We start from the raw sequence: 21,991 nt of genomic DNA, 5'->3' as shown, positions 1-21,991 counted from the left end.
TAGATCCATCTCTAATACCATGTAAGATTTGATGCAAAACAAATCTTCTAAGCCCAAGAGACCTGCATGCAAAAAAACTATCATAGAGAATAGGAGAGAAGAAAAGTACAAGGAATTTGTTTTAACAATATTCAAGATTGAATTATCAACCAAAGAATAAATGAAAATATACAATTGATCAATGCTTATAGAAGGAGATCGTAAAACCTAAAAGGGAAACCCTAAGAGCTAAATGACATTTAATAATTAATATGTTATTATTAAATGAAAATGCATGTGCATAAAGGGAAATCTTAAGAAGAGAATAAAGGTAATTTAATAAAATTAGATAAATTTATCCTTTGCTCTAACATGATACATCTCAACAAAATGCATAGGTACGTAGCCACTACATCTACCTAGTACATAGGAACAAATGTTGTATACATAGCTCACACCATTAAACCAAGGAAGCATAAGAACCAATGAGAGACAACCCCCTAATGTAGACAAGGCTGAGATGACACGCAATAGAAAAAGTGGCCAATAAGAACTGCATGGTAAGGATCCATGATCAAGATGCATAGAAATATACATAATAGTGTCATGAGGTGATCAATCTCATACATGTCTTGCGGCTAATGTAATGGAAGGGATAGTTGTTGAAAATAGATTGAAAAGATCATTGTTGAGAGAGACTATTGCAAAAGGGAGATTGTTGAAGAAGATTATGTGTTTCAATCATTGTTTTGTCACTGATGTCAAACCTGCTATTTGTTGGTAAGACAACTACTTATAAGATTCAAGTACTATCAATTATTTGATTGATGAAGAGGATTTGATCAAAAGATGTAACAATAGCACCTAGAGGAAAGGTTGAGTTATGATTATGTGATGAAGTACAAGGATCAGTTGAGGCAGTGATGACATGATGTACTGATAATCTACTTAAGGTTACAAAGGTCGATTACACTAAGAAAGATTAGAAGAACAAGTTACACAAAGTTTGTCTACCAAGCTTGACCGAGTGGATAGTAGGTGTCAAGAAAAGTTAGTATAATTAGAGCAAAACAATAGTTGAAGCCGAGTAAAAGTGTATTCTAGTGTATGTTGAGTAGAACAGTTGATACTAAGTAATGTTTAGTTGATGACAAGCACCAGTAAACTCTAGTTTGTGCCAAGTAATTTCATAATGGATGTCAAGCAATACAGTATGTGCCCAGCATCAAAAGGTTGATAATGTCGAGCTGCTGCATTATTTAAAAGATCATGGATTCAATGAATCTAACTTGACAAGTTTATTTTCTTGGATTGTGTGAACTAGGTGGAAGATAAGGTTGATGAGCTGGTGGCATAGAATTTGAGGTAAATCATTTTTAGGTGAATTCAAAGTGGATTCTAGGATAAGTTTCTAGAAGAGATATGTGATATGGGGTAGACACATTGTATCCTACCTAATCCGTCTGAACCCTAATTTGGACAATGGAGAATGAGTAGCAAAATATTTTAATTTCCTATTTATAGGAATGGTTGGTCATGAAGCAAGGTTGTCATGTGCTAGAACCTAACGAGAGACAAGGAGTCAAGGGTTTTGCTTCATCAAGTGACCTAAGAGAAGAGTCTACAATGATGTGTTAAGCAAGAAGGCTTAAGGAGATAGATGCTTGAAGGGCGAACAAGCTATCAAAATTGCAAAGTATGAAGGCCAAGCAGAATTGAGGACTGAACAGAGATTTGTAATCTACAAGTAAAGTTGTAATTTGTATCAAACCAAAGCCTTATTGTTACTCTCTAATAATTGTATCAGCCTAGGGTAAATCCTTTGGATTAAAGTTGACCTAATAGTCATTTGTAAATCCTTTAACCAGGTGACATTCCAAGTTAATGGTCTAAAGTCCTCTAACAAGGCTCACTCATAATAGAGTGATTGAAATCTTTTAACAAGGTTATAGTAACAGTGTGTATTGTAACCTTTAACAGGGTTGGCCTTTCACAAGATATCACTTTAGAAGAGTGAAAAGAGTAGCATGTTATTGGTGGTTTTTCCCAAATTGGGTTTCCATGTAAATCATTGTCTCAAGTGCGTTGAATATGTTATGTTTCATGCTTTACATTTTTACAAGTTGATTTGATAGTAACCTACAAGTTTTAAGTGATTGTATAATCTTATGGATACATGCATGAGTATAAATGTTTTATGGGTTCACTAAGGTATGAAAAGTTTTATTTATACATCTAGACCTTGGATAACTGATTCACCCCCTCCCCCCCTCTTAGTTATTCTAAAGTATTCCAACAATACCCACTAACAAAAGTAGATGGCAAACAAAGGCAAAAAAAAAACCCTTTCATGACACTTAATCAATGTAGTTCATGTACAATGAGGTACAAGATATGGTAGATCTCAAGAATATAATAATTTGTATGAGTTCCTTTAGATGAAGTTTCTCGAATCAAAAGGAAAAACAAGAAAAATAACTAAAGCAAAAATTACCGTTAGAAATATTGCACTCTATCTCAATACATTTGCAACAATGTATACAATAGATGTCAACAAAGATCAAAAGAGACATAAGGTTGGTACAATAGAAAGTATAGTCTAAGATGAGTCATCCCATGTAACAAAAATGATCCCCAAACCTAAAACATCCAAGATATCGACCAGAGTGCAAAAATTCAAAAATTTAAAAAGAATGTACCTAGAGTAGAATCTAGAAAAATAACCAGTATCATTGGAAAGAGAAGGGAACAATCTTTCCAATGATATAATTGGAGATTGGTTGCTCAAGATATGTCTCATGGAGTGCAAAAAATAACCTCTAACTTTGATAGAAAAACCAACATCAAAACTCAAAAATTCCTCTACCACTATGATGGACTCAAAACTAGTTTTTCAGTGATATCTCACTTGCACAAAATGGAGTTTGTATGCTTGAGATATGAGAAAAAACTGAAGGTAGGTCCAAACTAAGCCAGAATGGCTAATAGGTAAGTTGATGCAATGTTGACGTTAGTGAATGAAAAGCCCAAATTTGACAGCCATTTGGTCATCGCTAGAAAAAAAGACCCACTTGCCAGAAAAATCACTTGAAAAAAGCCTCTATTGCCAGGAAAAAAAATAACTGAAGTTCGAAAATAAATCTGGTGGTCTTGAAAAATGATGTCTAAAAATCACTTTAAAATGGTTAAGAACCACATTTGCATGCTGAAATTTCCTAATGAAAAATGGAAACCACCTTGAACACCAAAAAAAATGTTGAAGAAGCCAAAAAACCACTCTATAGAGGGTTGGAACTGCCCACAAATTGTTGGACCACTGTTCAAGCTGGCAAATTACCAAGGAACCCGTAAAACTGTAAATCACCCATAAAAAGGAAAGAATTTGTTGTTGTAAAAAATAACCAAACACCTTGAAAATTTTGAAACCACAGAAAAATAAAGCAATGCATCAAATAGGCCCATAAAATTGCCATTGAAATTGTTGAAGCTACTAAATAAGGTCTACTAACAAAGGTCAAAATTGCATGTACGTAGGCCCAAAAACTACTTGTCCAAATTCACTGACATTTGTGGATGGCACAATCTTCTGTGTGAGGGCCATAAAGTGGAATTGGGGATCAAAAATTGATTGGAGCTAAGAAATTTGACATGGATATAGGACATGTTGAAAAGATATGTGGGACCCATATAGGTACAAAAGGCCTACATGTTGTACAAGACTGGGACGGGCTAAGGACATAGGTGGGTATGACCTAGGAAAAGTGGAGGGTGAGGGTGTTGCTCCCCAAAAATGGTGGTGCTATCTTCAATAGGTAGAGCTCACATTGGTGTGGGGCCCTTAATCACAAGAAGTGCTAAAAAGAAGGTTGTAATCAATGTGGGGTAGCAAGTTGTAGAAGACGGTAAGCTAGGAAAGTCAATAGCGCAAGGTTCAAGATTGTATCAACTCACAAAAACTAACTGCATGGGCTAATGCACAGTTAGAAAAAGAACAATAGGTTTGCATTATCTCACAAGGTCTAAGATTATTTAAATAAATGCCTCTCTAGCCTTTGTTCATAAAAGGCATGCACTTGAGTCAATAACCAGCATTGTTTTATGGAGAAAAAAATGCTTTGCATATAACTTTTTTTTAATTTTTGTTCATTTTTTGAATAAAATATTTTCTTTAAAAAAATTAAATTCATCTCATTTTCTGTGCCCAAGGTTGTACTGCCTTGGGCTAAACAAAATTGCCTAAAATTTCAAATGTGTCCAAATTGTGAATCCAACCATGAGGCATGTTTGGGCCCAAGGTGCTCCAATAAAAAGGCTCATCTCCATATCCATTCAAAAAACCTTTGAAACCATCAAACCCTTGAAGCTCCAAAAAAATTTCAAAACAATAATAAGGAAGAGTGGGTCAAAGCTCTGATCCCATGTAGAAGTTGAGAAATACAATTTCAGAAAACCTGAAGAACACCTATGTGCAAAATAACTTGTTACAAGGAAGATGGAGCAAAAGGAAAGAAGATGGCTCTAAAAATAGGAAATATCTATTTCTCAAATAATGGAATTGGATTACATAATACAAAGGATCAATCCTTATAAAAGGAGATCAAGACCTAAAAGCTAGACATTTAATAATTAATATGATTATAAATGTGAATAATGCATAAAGTGAAATTTTAAGAAGTCATAAAAGGTAACTTGGTTTTACAATTAAGTTAAACATTTTACTTTAACAAGTTAACCTTGATCAAGAGAAATTCAACATTGCTTATTTTGATTAGGTTTTTGACAATTTGTATATTATTGTATTGATTAATGATTTGATGTGATTTGTAAGAGCTACTATCTCTATGGGAGCATCCCATGTCACATGCTATGCACTTCATTTGAGAGATCGTGCAGAGCATGAGCAGAGAGGATATCCAATTAGTGAGAGATGTAGGCCTATATTGAGTGAGCCCAATATAGAAATGCATAGAGGAGTTGGAGATCAAGATTGGGATAGAAAACTGAAGAGAGACTTGAGTGACACATATCATATTTAGAGATCAAGTTATGAGTGATACGAGAGCATTTGTGTGAGCGCGTCTTATCCAAGAGCTATATTCACAACACTACATCACACAAGCCATCCTTCTCACACCACAAGTTAGAGAGATCGGGGAGTAATCGCCTAATGAAGCATTCAGAGATTGAGAGATTAGGAGATATATGATGATATTCTAAAGGTACATTTTGTATGATGCCTTCATGTACTGAAATTTTTTATGATGATGATGATATATATATATATAAGAGACATTGTTATTCCTATGATTAATGATTAATTAATTGCATAAAAATAACAGTAAAGAAAATAGAATACTAATTTGTTTCTTAAGTAACATTTGAAGAAGATAAACATTACACACTAATAAAACACAATAAAATGTTCCATTAGGAGAAACATGAGTATAAAAGAAGAAATAAGTTAGACATAGTAATGGCAAAGATACATAATATTAATAGGTTCCTTAAGAGGAACACCCTCCATATCAGCAATCTTATAAGCACTATAACCATATACTTCAGTAACTAAAAAAGGGCCTAACCAACTAAGACTAATTTTCCTTTTTAATCAGGTAAAACATACACATTTCTTTGATTTTCATAAAGAACAATATCACCCATAGAAAAATATTGTTCAAGTAATCTATTGTTGTAATTCTTTTGAAGAGATTTATGATAGGCTTTTATATGTTCCAACACATTAATTTCTTTTTCATCTAACATTTCTAGTTCTTGCAAACATTGTTCTACAAAAGTGTCCTTGTCAATAATCACATGAAAAGATACTCGAAGAGAAGGAATTTCAAAACTCAAAAGGCATTATAGCATCAGTACCATACACAAGGTTATAATGAGAACTACCAATAGCAATATGAACACCATTCCTATAAGCCCACAAAGCATATATTAACTCTGTATGTGAATCCTTTTTATTTTTATTAAGTATTTTTGCATTAGATTTTCTCAATGACCTTATTAGATGCTTCATCTTGACCATTAGATTGAGGATAATAAAGTGTATAGAAATGTTGATGAATTTGATATTCATCCAAAGATTTCTTAACTTCTTTACTTTTGAAAGAGGTACCATTACCAGCAATGATAGGAGAAGGAATACCAAATTGAAAAATGATATTATGAAGGATAAAGTCACAAATAACTTCTATTGTAGTAGATTGAAGAGGGACAACTTCAACCCTTTTTGTGAATTTAATCAATGGTTGTCAAGATATAAGTATGTCCTTGTGAGGAAGGAGGAGAAATCATACCAATAAGATCTAAAACTCAAACACTGAATGGCCTGGAAGTGACCTGAGTGTGAAGCACAATAGAAGGAGCATGAATAAGATTACATGCATATTGCTGACATTGCAAACATCTCTTGACAAAAGGAAAATGAATCGTGTTTCATCGTTTTCCAATAGTGTCCCATTCTTAGCAACATGTTTACCAATGACTCTCCACCAAAACGTCCACCACACAATCCAGCATGAGCTTCTTGTAAAGCTATGAGGATTTCATTGTTTCCTAGACATCTTAGTATATGAATATCATAAGATCTTTAATAAAGGTATCAACCAAAATGATATATTGAAGCGCTAATTTTTTTATACAATTGTGAGCATTATGAAAGGCATATTCCAAAAAGGTTTCATCCTTGAAGTACTAGATGTTAGAAAACCATTCATCTGAATGTAAATTATAACACTAAAATGTGGGACCATTATCAAAAATGATAGGTTTCGGGAGAGTATGAATAGTGAATTGAAAATATGTACTATCATCAATACATAGCAGAGATGTGACACTAACCATAGCATCAACATTTCTATTATCCTTTCTATGAACTAGCTCAATATCATAAGATGAAAATCTAGACAATAAATCAAGAGTTAATTCATTATAACATGTCATGTTATCATTCTTAGATTGATATAAACCTTTAATTTGTTGCACAATAAATTATGAGTCACCAAAAAAATCTAAGTGTTGGATTTGAAGAGATAAGTTCGCTCATAATGTTGTAGCAAGAGCCCCATACTCTGCAATATTATTCATGCATTGAAAAGTGAGTTTATACAAAAGAGGAATCAATTTCTTAGAAGGAGGAACTAGGATCATATGCACACCAATACCAATTTTATAGGTCAAGATCTATCAAAATACATTTACCAAGCATCATCTTTACTTATAGATAATAGTTTTGCATTAGGAAAATCAATAGGACTTATCAGTGTAAGCGAAGAAGGAGTCTCATCTAAGTGATCAGTCGAGGCTTGGCCTTTAATTGATTTTTGAGATTTAAATTTCAAGACAAACTCTATCAAAAGCATCACACATTTCACAAGACATCCAGATAAATCTATTTTAGAAAATAGAAGCTTTAAAGTGTCAATTTTTCACATTTACATTGAATTTTGCATTAAGGAGATGTCGAAGTTTATGGCATGTAAAGACTAAGGCAAGACATTACTTCTCTATATCTGTGTATCGTGTTTCATAATCAATTAAGGTATGACTGACATAGTAGATAGGATGTTCTTTACCATGATCATCATGTTGAATAAGAACAAAACTTAAGGCATTTGTCGAAGCTAATGTTTAAAGATAAAAAGACTCATTAGGTTGTGCAGGCTTCAAGGTAAGAGGATTAGCAAGATAAATTATTGAAATAATTGATTGTATTCATCATTCTAAAAGAAAGTAGAATCCTTTCTAAGAAAGGAAGTGAATGGAATTGTCATGTCTACTAAACAAATCTTCTAATATCTTGAAGCTTCCCTTGTAAACTTTGAAGTAGTAATATAGTCTTAGGCAAAGGCATAGTGACAATAGCCTCTATCATTTCAGTGTCTACTTCAATACCACGATTAGAAATAATAAATCCTTGCAATTTTCCACTATCTACCCCAAAGGCACACTTGCAAGAATTCAAGCGCATATTGTAGCTTCATATCCATTCAAACATCTAAGGATATCAATATGATCTTCACATTTAACTAATTTGGAAAGAATGTTGTTGACATAGTCCTCAAGGATCTTATGCATATAATCATAAAATATAAGAGTCGTAGCACGTTGATAAGTTGCAATCGCATTCTTTAATCCAAAAGGCATCGTGACCCAAAAAAATGTTCCCTTTGGTGTTATAAATGTGGTCTTATATTGGTCTTTCAGGTGAATAAATATTTGATTAAAACCAAAAAATTCATCCATGAAAGACAATAAAGCATATCCAGCTATAGAATCCACTATCATGTCAATATTAAGTAAAGGAAAATCATCCTTCAAGGAAACTTTATTTAAATCTTGAAAGTCAATGCACATCTAAAAATTATTTTCTCCCTTAGAAACAACAACAATATTTGATATCCAAGGAGAATAATCAATATAGTAAATGAAACCAACATCCAAGATCTTTTCAATCTTTGCTTTAACAAGAAGAGCAATGCTCGGATTCATCTTACGAATCTTTTGATTAATAGGTTTAGCATTCGATGCAAGAACAATATTGTGATGCACAATCTTAGGATCAATGCCAAGCATATCCAAACAAGACCATACAAATATATCTTTGAATTCAATCAAGAAAGTATTGAATTATTCAAGTTCCTCTTGAGTCAAACATTTTCCAATTTTGATCACTCTTTCAGAATCAACTGAGTCCATTTGAACATCAATAGTTTCTATTACTTTTTGTAGAATCTTTAATTGATAAATTATCATCATACGTGTTATCAAAAGTCATGTTTTCTCCAAAGTAAGCATCATCATTTAATCAATATCGTTGTTGCTTCTTATTAAGAAAAGAAGGAAGATTATGATAGACTCCTAGAAAATCCATTAGAGCATCATCATCAGGGAAAAGATTCATTTCAGTTTTCACGTCAAAATTCTTAAGATCTGGGTTAATTAGATTTGAAGGTCCACTTCAAATGTGATTAATAGTTAGAGGGAATAATGAGGGTTTTTTTTGTAAGGATTAAATCTTAACCTATAGGTATATTTAGGAAATCCACTATCCTAAGGATCTCATATACCTTGTTCAAATTTTTTGCAACCCTTACGATTAAATCCATATTTCTTAGCAAAGTGTAACTAGGACCATAACAATCAGCCATTTTCACAAGTATAAAAGGTGCTTCATAAGTTGTTTATATTATAACAATCAGGCTTGATACTCTCCATAGTTTTTTCAATAGAAGCAAGCACAAATGTGGTTTTTAACTCACCCGAAAGTGGAGTAGATATTTTCTTTTTCATGAAGTTTAAATCTGACACTTTGTGTTCCCCAATAAATGTAGTAATAAAATCTAGAGTGCCCCAATCATTCTTCAAAAGAGAAGAAGGATTTACATTCTTTCTAGGTTCTTCTTTAGTTTCTGTAAAAGAAGATTGAGCATATTATGCATTTAAACAAGGGTTCATCATGAAGTGTATACATGAGATTGTTGTATATGCTCTTTCTAAAAGAAGGTTATAATTTAACAATCTAGGCATAACATGCATAGGGGTATCCAAGGTGATCAACCTTGACAGGTAATGTAATAATGTCCCGAGTGTGTTTAGCAGTGTTATCAAATCCATGAATAGGAATGTGATTAGATAGAATAGTGGAAAGATCATGTTATATAGATTTTGGCATGTCCATGGTACGAACTTTCAATCTTGAATCTTTAGCAATTAGAGAGTGTCATATGGTGTTCCTATCAATAAACATAGCTACCATAAGAGCATCACACATATTCTAAGTTTCAAGAGAAGGAAGGTCATCTTCAGTGAAGACAATAGGAAGACGGATGGCACACTATAAATAAAATCCAAAAAGGAATTAATAGTATCTATATTAGGTGGAGGCACAAGAAGAGTACATAAAGCCTTTTGCAAATCTTAATGATAGGTAGGTGAAGTTTGAAGCAATTCCCAAAGAGAAATCTTAGCAGGAGTAGCTTGTAATTATTCCACCAAGTCATATTGTTTGAAAGAAGTAGTTGGCAATCAAGGTGCTTGAGGAAGCATGAGTTAAGAAGGTGGTCAAGAAATTAGAATAGTAGGTTGAGGATTATTCTAAGTGCGATAAGCATGAGTAATGAAATCCAAATCAACAAAGTAGTTCAACAAGTCCATAGGTTTACGGATTTTCATGGTGTACACGAGGTACATCAATAGAACAAGCAATAATAGAAAAAGGAAGCCATGCACACAACTTATCATAAATATTGAGCAAAAAATATGCGAAAGAAAGTAGAATAGGATCATGAGAAACCTCAGTAGGATCATAAGAAACCTCATTCAACACATTCTTCGTACAAGCAAGATTTTGATCTAGAGTAAGTTATCATTATGCACAATAAAGTATCATCAAAGTACTCATAAAAGAAATCAAACATCTTGAAAGTAAACTAAATGCAATGCGATGATATTTTTGTATTTCTTGTATTATATGACTTTTTTGTATTTTTCAAATAAATAAATGCAAGAACATATGAGAGATGAAGTCTAATATACATGCAATGTCTAATCAATTGCAATAATCTAACTCTAACATCAAAAGAGGAAATATTGAATGTCAGGTTCACCAAAAATGTGTAAGGGGAAATGTGAATCAAGGGAATCAACCCTAGGTTCATCACATAACCTCACACCTCAAGAGGATGAGTTCGAGGAAATGGAATTTTTCCAACCAATCCCCAAAGGTATTAAATCTTAGTAATTCAATGCAATCCAAATGATAACAGAGCATTAACTCTAACCAAGACTAATGATTATGAAGATAGGTAAAAGAATACACTTTGTCCTTGAGATCCTAATTAATTACTCTTAGATCTATGCAAAATATATAACGTAAAGTAAAAGGCATAAAGTGTTGAATTGACAAAGATGAGTAAAGAGCTTATCTCGAAGAATGAACAAATGCTTGAACCTAAATTTTTCCTTGTATTGTTCCCGTAGATGAACAAAGTCAGATTTAGGCCTAAAACCATCAAATCTGCAAAACCCATAAATCATTCAATGATCTAGCAAGGTCAACTTCCATGTGATGTCAACTTCCTTCTAAAGCAGGGGATCATTATGCCTCTGATCAACTATGTTTAATCTTGGTTTTGATTTCACAGTTTTGACAAATGACAAAAGGGTATTCAAATGTGCAGCTTATTCTGCCTTCTGAGATATGTCGATATCTGAAATTGGGTCTTTTGGGTGGCTATGTGAGGGTTTACTTTAGTCAACCCCTTATTTTGGTGCTTTCCACCTCCATAGATAGTGGTTATGTCAATTGTAATGTGTTTGATGCTCGCGTATGAGCTTTGAATGTGCAATGCCAATATCTAAATCTCTAGATCCAAACCCTAGCATGAAGCTTTGTGCTTGAATGGTGAAGCAACAATGCATAAATTTGAGGATAACAATGAAAGCATACCAAGCCCCCAAGGCTAAAGTACCCCAAGCCATACTCATAATTTGTATTTGCTACTCCATAATTGAATCTCAAATGCTTGAATGATAGAATTGAAGTAGAAGATGAAGAAATATCTTGCTTCAAATGATGTTTCCAAGCCTTCTTGCTTTCACCTTGCAAATGTACTAAGACAAATAGGGATGTCCATTGTGGCTTGTCCACATGAAGTATATGTATGCTTGCTTGATTGCTCAAGCATGCTCACATATGCTTACTTGATTGTCATACATGTGTGCCAAATAAAGCAATTGAGGGTGCTTATCAAGGATTCTAGATTGACTTTCTCCTACAAGTTGACCTATCTCAAAGACCAACTTTTGGATCAAACCTCAAGGGCCCTATGAGTAGGACCCAAAATGGGACCCATGCAGGGATATACTGCATCAATGCCAACCAGGTGTAGCAATCCCCGAGGCAGCGTCAGGGATCCCAAAATTGGTCTCAAGTGCAAATTTTGAGGAAATCTCATTTTGGTGCAGAAAAAGAGTTCAATTGATTGGAAAAAGAGGAAAAGGGGACCTAAGTAAATAAATTTTGCCTCAAGTTTTGTGTTATAGGATAGGAATGCCAAGGAGGACTTATTAGGTCCTACCAAAATCCTATTTTAAAAAATGATAAAAGAGATATGCAAATACATCTTGAATGTAGGTTTAACATGAAATTATATTAAATAGGTGCTTAACAGTCATAAATTGAAGTGCTTCTAATTTGAGACTGTGCAGCATTCTTGTTACAATTATACACATCCTATTGATTGGCTTCTAGTAAGCACATACACAGTTTCATATTATTGATCCACCTATCATACATTTTTGCATCTACATATATCATTCCAACAACAAACAAAGCTAACTAATATCCAAAATCTATCACTCAAGCAGCAAAGAAAGCTAACCAATATTCTAACTCTTATATATTTAACACTGCTAATTTAGAATTAAGGTATCTCGAGTTCCCCTACACTACCTAATACAAAAGTTTTCAAATTAAAAAAAAGCCTCTTCTTAATAGTACATAACCAAAATTATGTTAAATTACATTAATTTTATGTCTTGAAAAAATAATATTTTAATTCTCTTTTTTGTACCATTCATTTATTGTTATATTTTTTTACTTTTTAAATTATTAGATATTCAACTACAATGCTTTTAAACTTGCAAAATCAAAATGAGTTATAAGAAATTCAATCTTTTGGTGCTCTTCTATTAAATAATTGTTCAGTTTTTAATGAACAAGTTAAAGGTATCCAACCTTCTCTACTTTTATTTAAATATTTGTTAATTAAAAGTAATATATATTGTCAACTATTTATTGATGACTACTTTTTATGAACGTGCATTTGACACATTGGCTAGAAAACATGAGGAATGAGGAAAACCAATATAGTAAGGAAAAATATTACCGGAAAACTCTAGAAAGATTGACTGCCTAAAAGGAGGTCAATAACACTACAAAAATTAATGTAAAATAATGTTATTGCTTTATTTTGAAAAGAATAAAAAAATTTCTGTTCAGATTTATATATTTATTTTTGAGTACTTATTATTCACTATCAATGAGTTATAAGAAATCCAACCTTCAGATATATTTTTATAAAAAAATTATTAATTAAAATTAATTTTATTTTTTAAGTACATCTATGATATTGTTAAAAAAGGAAAGAAAAACACAAACTACTAGACTTCTTACGTCAATAAGAAACAACCGTAAAGCAAATACCATGTTAGATTGCATTTTTCAGTAGGTGTGAATCTAATGACCATAGCCAGCATGTTTTGACGCAGTTTACAAGCAAAAAGGGTTTTGGAGGCTGTATTAAACTAGAATGTTGAAAATGTGGAGAGGCCGTGGCCATATATTTCATGAGCCCTATAAGCTAGGTTTTATCGTCATATGACCCAATATTTTATGGGTTTCAAACAGCTAAAATACAATCAAATCAACGGGAAGCTGCTAAAAAGCTAAAACAATTGAGAACAAACTTGAAACAACGGACAAGGGGGTTAATATGAAAGCATACCACCTGTTATGTATGGAGTTACCCCACTTAACAAATATCAGTTTGAGTTTTAACAGGTTTATATTTCAAAATATATTTTCCATTTTCTTATGCAAGTGTCCAGAAATTTGAAACAAAGTAAATATCAGATGTTAAGCATGTTTCTCAAAACTAAACAGAGTAGGGAAGGCAATTGAAGTTAAATTGCAAGAAGAGACTCCAGTCTCGTAAGTTTTGATATGTTTCAACTGAATCAAATAGATTTCAATTGAGTTTTGATGTATTAGAATCTGCCCAAATTCAAATAGATCTTGATCAACTAAAGTTTTGATGTATTAGAATCTAGTGAAACTGATCTTAATTAACTAATTAAATTTTGATCAATTAAATTTCTGATGTATTTGAATGGTGTCAAATAGATCTCGATTAACTAAATAGATTTTGATCAGACTGCAGTTTTTATGTACTAGAATCTAGTGAGACTGATCTTAATTAACCAACTAGATCTCCATCAATTAAAGCTATGATGTATTTGAATAGAGTCAAATAGATCTTGATTAACTGATGTACCACTTACATGGAATTAAGTTATGGTCCTTATACATCAAATTTTTAGTTAAAAAATTAATAGTCTAAGTGATCATGGAAATTTCAAGTTGAAACAAACAAGCTAACAATCTTCTGAAATGCTTCTAAAACAAGGGAAGCTAAAATTATACAATTCTTGCATAATGAAAAATATTTGTGATGATGGTCCATTGCTGTAAAAATTGGGCCAAATTAATGTAATGTTTACCTATTATGTTAAAAATTGGGGAAAATTGTCTTTCATAGTAGTAGCAGTTGTGTACAATGTAGAACCATCTGTTTTTATGGGATATTAGAGATACAGCTGTTATGTACATGCCATCTCTAGAGTTTGAAAGAGTTAAAAGGAAATTCTTGATGGCCAGTACCCTCTACAAAGTGCACTTAATATCTCATTCAGTGTTCAAGGGAGAAAAAGGAGGGAGCAAGAGTCGTCAAATTTATTTGCTGATAAAAACGTGTCTTCTGTATTCTCCTGCTGGATTCACGTTTTATCATTTGTGCTCGCTCACTCAATGCTAGTAACTTCTCCCCAGTCTACCGCATTTATTGCAAGTTCTACAGAGCCTTGTTTCCTCATACCAAAAACCCATCACCGTGTGTACCATATTCCCCCATCAGGAAACTCCATGGAATTATGGTAACAAGTCTTGCCTTAATATACTTAGAATTTTAGGCTTTTGGAAGAGAAATTTGGTATGTTCATTGTTTAGCACTACTGAATATATAGACAATTTGAAAAAAGGAAAGCGAATAATATGCTTCGATATATCAAGTGTACTAGCATGTATAATGATCCTTCTAACATTATATGTACTGTCTCAAGAATCGTCGTAGAATAGATCCTAGGCATGCCATTGTATCAAGGATCCTGCTGCCTTTAGTATGATCGTGGAGAAAGCATCGAAAGCAGGCTTTCTCGCATGTAAAATTAAAGCCTAATATTTGCATTTGCTGTTACAAACAAATAACAAGATCTCTATACAATAATAATAAAAAAGTGGAATTGTTATTTTAGTTCAAGGCTTTTCAGAAAATTGTAAACAAGTTCTTTGACGCATGTTTCGGATCATCAAAATGAATTTTAATAACAATGTTATAGAATGTAGGGCCTGGGCTCTTCATTTTTACATTATTTTATGAACCTACCGCTGCGAAATTTGCAGTAAAACAAGAATTTCAAAAAACTAAATGGAACACCATCATATAACATTGAACAATATATTGGGATTTCAAAGCATGCGAAATCAGTTAGGAGAGAAGAAATATTTCCAACCAGACAATGAATCTTCTTAAATTAATGGAACAAAGTCAGCCCTTAACCAATGAAAATCCCAAGCTGAGGCAGGGCGAGATTTTCGAAGGAAAGCTAATGCAATCTCCTTTTCAACAAGGTAATGTTTTGTGATCATTATTTATCGCACACATTATATTATTGACATTCTGGACATAGATACATAAAATAGAAATTTGACGACAGATATAACCTGCACTTCCATGTAGAATAAGAAATCTTGAATTCAAAAAACATAAATTTGCTAAAATCACCGGTGCTTCTGGTAGGTGGATCTCCTACTAGCTGTTATACTAGTCTCTCAATGTAAAAAAATATGCTTCCATTGGCCAATAAGAATTTTTTTTTTTCCAATATTCAAGCTCAAACATTGACAAATGTGTTCCTTTGAAGAATGAGAAACTTCTATATGCAGGAAATGCATTTCCCTATAAAAGTGTAACTTTCCTTTTTTTCTTTCCATTGTAGTCGTGGGTGAGACATGAGGGGATGCGTTACTGTACATATGGTTACAGGATCAGAACATGACCAATAGCCATTGCCAACATTCTCTCGACTTTAAAACCTCATATTTTGGGATACTAGTCTAGTATAGTAATGCATTCAAGTTATATGAACAGTGTGATCACTCTTACCCCATATATGCAGGTACCAGACAAGTTTTCCTCCCTCGCAGAAGAGAGCCCAGAACAGAAACTGTGAATGAAAATATAATGGTGAACGTTCTGCAAACGAGTTAGACCTAAGATAATGTGTTGGTCAATGGAGTGGGGTACCTATTCAATTGATTTTTTATGTACAAAGGAGGCAATTGATAGGAAGCTCTTGCTACAACTAGTGGACGTTTGGGAGATGTTTAAAAACTGATATCTACAACAATCAAGAATGGGATTTTATCAATCCAAGACTGTACAAGGATTTTGATCTAAAAAGGTTACCAAATAGAAACCTTGCAGCTGTCTCCCGTGGGGGAGATTTGGAACAAGCAGAACTCCCTTTAACTTGCAATATGGTTTGGCCAATTTCTCTTCGGACTGCTTCAATTGTTTTAGATTCAACAGGGTTTCCTGCTGCATCTGTCACGTAGAATGCATTTACCGCCTTTTCTCCCCTGGTGGTGACTTCGGCTCTGGTAACTGATAATCCATTCTCACGAAATATGCGAGTCACATCTGAGAGGAGGCCTACTCGATCACTAGTGCACAATTCAAGTCGCAATCCCTGCATTCATACTACTTACTATTAACAAGGAGCAAGGGCATCTTGCACAAGACAAAAATATATCAAAGCAATGAAGCTAAACCATGGCTGTTCAATGGGACAGTTGCAAACTAAATAAGACGAATTTTTCAACCTTTCTAGAGGAAACATTTGTAGCAGTTATTTATATGACGTCTCAAATTACACTTCTTCATGCATCGTCAATGCAACATTTTGCCTTAACTTGTTGGAAGGATGGATCATGCAGTGAGATCTAAAATGTAGAAATGAAAAACTGCCTCACAGTCTGCTCGGAAAAAACTTAATAAATCCATTAAATGAATTTTGAAAATGTAATGGTACAAAGTTACACAATTCAACGCCTAAACAAGACTCAGTGTAGCAATTCAAGGAACCTACAAAAATGATTGTACTCCAATAGTCTCTGTACCTATAACTAACTTCACTGTAAAGTGGGAAATTGGAAAAGTCCGTACCTCTGAGACTCTCCTTTCTATAGCTGCCTCCAAACATTGTATCACTCGCTGTCTCTCAGCTTCGGAGTTAACAGGAAAGCCATCTGTATGCCTTATGTAGTATTCCTTCAAAATGGAAAGCCAAGTCAGGTTTCAGAAAAGTATGGCTTAAACAGTAGGCATACAGTTTGCTAATTCAAGGATCCAAAACCCAAATAAAAAAACAACAGGCCAGCTATTGTTTATTGAACAAGCATAGAGATCAGGTGTGATTAAGAACTTAAGTCGAAGGATACATTAATATATTTTCATTCCTTACCTGATATGCTTCAGGTCCCCCCCCGTTAACTGTACCATGAAACACAACATAGTCCATGTCCGTCAATGTGCATACGGTATCAAACAGAAGCTTTGGCCTGTCCTTGCAGCGAATACTAACGACTGAATAATCCTTCTCTATACAGTTCTGAACAGTGACCAGTGGCCTAGATTTATCTTCCTTGGTGGCTGCCCTGCCTTTACTCACTCTTTCATAGTCACGATCGGCAAACATCATCTGATGAAGGCGTCTCTCTGTATGAGTGACACCCATAGAGACCACAGTTTTGGCGCCTCTTACATCATTATTGCCTTTCAAAACATTGCAGAGAAGCTCTCTGATCCTGGAAAGCCTCTGAGGATCGTCTATAGGGGCGCCTGTGATCTCATCTGTTACATACAAAACAGAGCCAACCCTCATATTATGGGTCCATACCTCTGCCCCCACTACGTTACATTTGAGGTCTGCAAGAACAGCAAATACTTCTGAGAGCAGCCCGGGCCGATCTGTTCCTGTTAGTTCGATTGATGTGTGCTCCGTAGCAGCCTTCACTCCTACAGATCTCCTGAGAGTAGGTAGGAAACAAGCATTTGTTCCTAGTGTCTGCACAAATCCAAATTAAGATTATTTTGGATTCAAGACCAATCTTTCGAACTGGAGAACCAAAATAGAAATAGTAATACCTGTTGGATGTAGTTAATTACACCACCATCTGTTAGTTTTTTGCCATTCTCGTCAGTTACATGGAATACTGCCATTTCAACATATGTAAATGTTAGATTCACAATTACAATAGCAAGATTGGCATGTAAATACATAAAGGGAAAAATTGATTGAACTTTACCATCCATAAACCATCCTCCATCAGAAGATATGTAGGCTTTGGTAATGAAGAGATTCAAATCAGTAAGCACTTGTACAACTTCAAGAAGAATACCATGTTTGTTAGCACTGTCAACCTGTAAGTACCAAGACGAACAAAGTTAGACAACCTCAAAAGTGAAAAAAAATAAGGCACAAATCTAACTAACATAAATTTTAAAAGAAAAACGAAGTACAAAGAAATCTTTGAATCTAAAAAGCCAACCCTAACACAACATTACCTGCACAACTGTTGCATTCTCACAGGCGCTATTATTAATCTCAACCCTGGTAGCAAATTTCAGAGGACTAGGTCGGTTACCCCAAAGAACGAACAATTCAACAAAACTTAAAAACACAAATTGCATTTTATTACTACAGAAGGGTTCCTTTTATAGCGAATTCGATAGGGAAGAAAAGGCAAAACCCAGTAGCCCCCAAAGCATGGATTTCAAATTAGAAACTCAAGCAACTCTGTAATTTCCTTACTAAACCCAATTCAAACCCACTTTGATGAAAGAATAAGAGCAGCGCAAACCTTGGAGGGTTCATCCTTATAATGAGCTTTTCGTACTCGTCATCCATATTGTCCAGAGACGCCATCCAATCCATTTCTGCCAACACAGAAACCCCTTAAATCAAATATTCTAAGTTCACTCAACAGCAACTGAGATACAATTGATTCAACCAAAAAACCTCCTCTTTTTTTCTTATCTCCTGAAAATGGCAGAGGGATTTCCTACCCATTGGCGATGCAGATCTGGTCCCGCTGGCGGTTTCGCTGCAAATAACTGAAAACAGTCTGCTTCAATTCTGAGGACCTTCAAATAGAATATTGGTAAATATATGTATAACTACTTAGAACAAGACTAGCTCAACTTTTCCGGAAATTCCAGCTGTTAAAGCAGGGGACGCCCCTTAGGTAGTGCTCAATGGTTCTGCTCTTCCCTTCTTCCAACCACTAAGTTGTAAACCACCAGATGGAATATCAACTCTGCCAGTGCATATAAATATGTTTATTCCAGATGGTCAATCCATAGAAATGTGCGCACGAAAACCAATACAAACTGCTCGTTCAGAATCTCCATTTCTCATAGAGCCCCACTAGGTAACTAAGTACCAATCAATTCCCTGCAAAGAGCAAATCTGAATCTACCGACTGGTATCTATGTCTAAAAGGAAACAGTGATAATAATACCCAGGAATAAGCTTGTCTAACGTACGCTTAACCATGCTATCTCGAAATTCAAGACAGACCACATAGGGTAGGCGTAGCCTATGTATATGTGACTTAACCATGATTTTACTTAATCCTTACCTTGGCTCATGATCTGATATACCGGCTAGGTTAGATGAGATAACGTTGTTGTGGGCAGAGTGGCATCAGCACGTGCTTTTCCCGTCTTCAAAAGAACATGTGGGTCCTTCTCCTGACGCCTTTCCTTCACGCATTAAGTGCTTTGTCAAACGTGTATTTTTTATTTTCTTGGTATGAAGGGAACTGGGAGTTGATATAATGAACAATCCCGCGAAAATTAGGTCAGCTATGTATTAGACTGGACAAATCGTATTTTGCCCTAAAAATTCAGAATTGACAAATACAACATCAACCAATCAATCTAATCTCAAAAAGAATTAGACAATCCTTTTATATAGGCTGTCAAATCTTTTTTTTTAAATAACCTCATTAACAGTGCCTAGGTACCACGTCAACAGGGCATCTGTAATCCCTAAAAATTTGGAACTTTGAATTATACACTAACAAACACACCAATCCAACCCCACAAACCAAATCTTTATTCTAGAAATACCAGATAAACTAAAAAGCCCTAAGTCGCCTCTGTCTATATTCTGGTAAAGAAAAAGCCCTAAATCGCCTCTATCTCTATTCAGTTAAATATAAAACCCTAATCTTCCAGGCATATGAAATTTTGAAATGGTTACGCCCTACAGTTAGGAGTGGTCAAAAAAGAACTGTGCTTACTGTACATATGTCAGGTCATCCAACGCAATGTTTCCGCCACTTTCGGTCTTGGGCGGTGAACCCCTCCACATGCCCGGCAACTGGAGCTCCACTCACTGCTTCCACCGTCATCATTTATTAGCACTCTGTAAATAGTATCTCCTCTGCCATTAAGGTGTGGACTTTCAAGCTAATTAGGTATAGGCATTCACGAGGGCGACCTGCAAGAATAATAATAATATTAGACGGAAGCTTATTATTAAGTTAATCAGATCTTAGATACCGTTTAACGTTTGGCCCGCGTCTGAGTTTGACTACCTTCAACGAGGTTTGAAGATGCGGAATTTTCTAGGGTTTGCTTGTCCGGATCGCTTTCCTGCCCCTACAAAAGTAGAAATCCTTCCTGGTATAGTCAAGATTGGCTCCTTTTAAAATTGATTAAAGAAATTGTGACCCGAATTCGGTAGATGGAAAAATGATGCCGTTTGGCGCGTCCAGATCCGTGACATCTTGCCCTTTTAATATTCTCATAAGAATTGGGCCCTAGGTGGCTGGAATGCTACCAATGGTGGGGCAAAGAAAACCCAATTAGGATCAGATGCGTGGATCTTGTCTTTACGCACTTCCTTTTCCTCAATCCTTGATCCAAATGAGAAAAGTATGGGATACTGTTCTCATTCAGAAGAAGAAGAATGCTCGTGTTTTTTTTAAATAAAATATTTGATGCGAAGACTAATTTTGATATTGATAGGTTAGATTCTTCGGTGGCCTTCCTCGAAGCCAACAGCAGATTCTGCATCTTCCCTTGACCCCTTGTGCCCTTGTTCCATACGCATGAGCTTACACGAGATGCTAAGGTGGGAAGAATTTTTTTATGAAAAATATTCAGAAGGGATTTGACCAGAGGGTGTGTTGAATGTTTGTAATCAGTATTTTATTTTGATTATTTTATTTTTTATTGTATTGTACAGGATTAAAATTCTACGTGTCTAAAGCATACTTTCTTATTAAGTCAATTATCTCTTCACATCAATTTAAAATATTGGGATTATTTTTTTAAGGCGGCTCTCATGTATTTTATAGTGTTATTTTTACTTGAAAAAATAAAATATTAAATTATAAAAATTGGAAAATATTAATTGAATGACAAGTGGCAAAAAATGAAGTCTTGAGGACACAACTTCTAAGTATGTAGTCCTAAAAAGCTGGAGTTGCTCTATTGAGTTTGTAGGGACTTTAGGTTTGTTTAAATGTGGTGTATTTTATTGATAAATATTTGTTCTTTATTACATAAGCTAAGTATACAATGCGTAATCAAACTTTTAAAAAAAAGGAAGCTCTTTGTTATTTTGATTTATTTAGAAATTTAAGAATTTGATTAATTTAGAAAAAGTATTTTAAAAAATAGTTGCATTTAAAACATGGGAAACATAAATTTAAAGCTACATCATGAAAAAAAAACCTTAAAACTACAAAGTGAAAAAATATAGATGTGATATCTATTATATGACAAAATTTAAGAATATTAACATTACAAATAAAATTTGCTTATAAGATTGTTCTAGAATTGGAGTTCATATTGAAAGAAGGAAAGTTATGTCACATAATTTGTTTTTTTTTACTCTACTGTCCCTTCCTTTGTTTGACCTAGTGGGGAATATTAGAGATAAGAACATATATAAAGTGATGTTTGAAATTATGTATAAATTTGGTGAATATTTAAGGGAATATTAGTTTGTTTATATTTTTTATGTCAAAATTTTTTTAATTTGATTAATTTAGATTTTTCTAAAATATCTGTGTCATTTATCT

At 34.1% G+C, this 21,991-nt stretch overlaps 1 protein-coding gene and 1 long non-coding RNA gene across 3 annotated transcripts; both read right to left on the bottom strand.

Annotated features, from left to right (window-relative positions):
* Nucleotides 1–15,566: 15,566 nt before the first annotated feature.
* On the bottom strand, nucleotides 15,567–19,469 carry LOC149539571 (ACT domain-containing protein ACR4-like). The gene is made up of 8 exons (XM_089800806.1): nucleotides 18,960–19,469; nucleotides 18,755–18,830; nucleotides 18,459–18,504; nucleotides 18,200–18,314; nucleotides 18,039–18,106; nucleotides 17,356–17,958; nucleotides 17,058–17,162; nucleotides 15,567–16,581 (listed from the first exon to the last, which is right to left on the bottom strand). The coding sequence occupies exons 1-8, from the start codon at nucleotides 18,961–18,963 to the stop codon at nucleotides 16,240–16,242; spliced, it is 1,359 nt and encodes a 452-aa protein (XP_089656932.1). The 5' UTR covers nucleotides 18,964–19,469; the 3' UTR covers nucleotides 15,567–16,239.
* Nucleotides 19,161–21,097, bottom strand: LOC149539570 (uncharacterized). Of its 2 annotated transcripts, none has more exons than XR_016356262.1 (4): nucleotides 20,498–21,097; nucleotides 20,201–20,400; nucleotides 19,535–19,653; nucleotides 19,161–19,347 (listed from the first exon to the last, which is right to left on the bottom strand). It is a non-coding gene; the product is annotated as an uncharacterized LOC149539570 (long non-coding RNA). The 2 variants fall into 2 exon arrangements; XR_016356263.1 differs by having other exon boundaries at nucleotides 19,161–19,210.
* Between the last annotated feature and the right edge of the window lie 894 nt (nucleotides 21,098–21,991).

The sequence above is a fragment of the Cupressus sempervirens genome, chromosome 9, assembly GCF_028749045.1.
Source record: "Cupressus sempervirens isolate cs-2001-9-10 chromosome 9, ASM2874904v1, whole genome shotgun sequence".
NCBI lineage: Eukaryota > Viridiplantae > Streptophyta > Pinopsida > Cupressales > Cupressaceae > Cupressus > Cupressus sempervirens.
The sequence above is the reverse complement of the archived record's forward strand: the minus strand, read 5'-3'. Positions and strand labels throughout refer to the sequence as shown.

What these genes read in the sequence shown, in the direction of transcription:
- LOC149539571 (XM_089800806.1), bottom strand. An exon ending in AGAATGCAACAGTTGTGCAG is followed by an intron (nt 18,315 to 18,458) that starts GTAATGTTGTGT and finishes TGGTACTTACAG; the next exon opens with GTTGACAGTGCTAACAAACA. An exon ending in TGGAGGATGGTTTATGGATG is followed by an intron (nt 18,107 to 18,199) that starts GTAAAGTTCAAT and finishes TTGAAATGGCAG; the next exon opens with TATTCCATGTAACTGACGAG.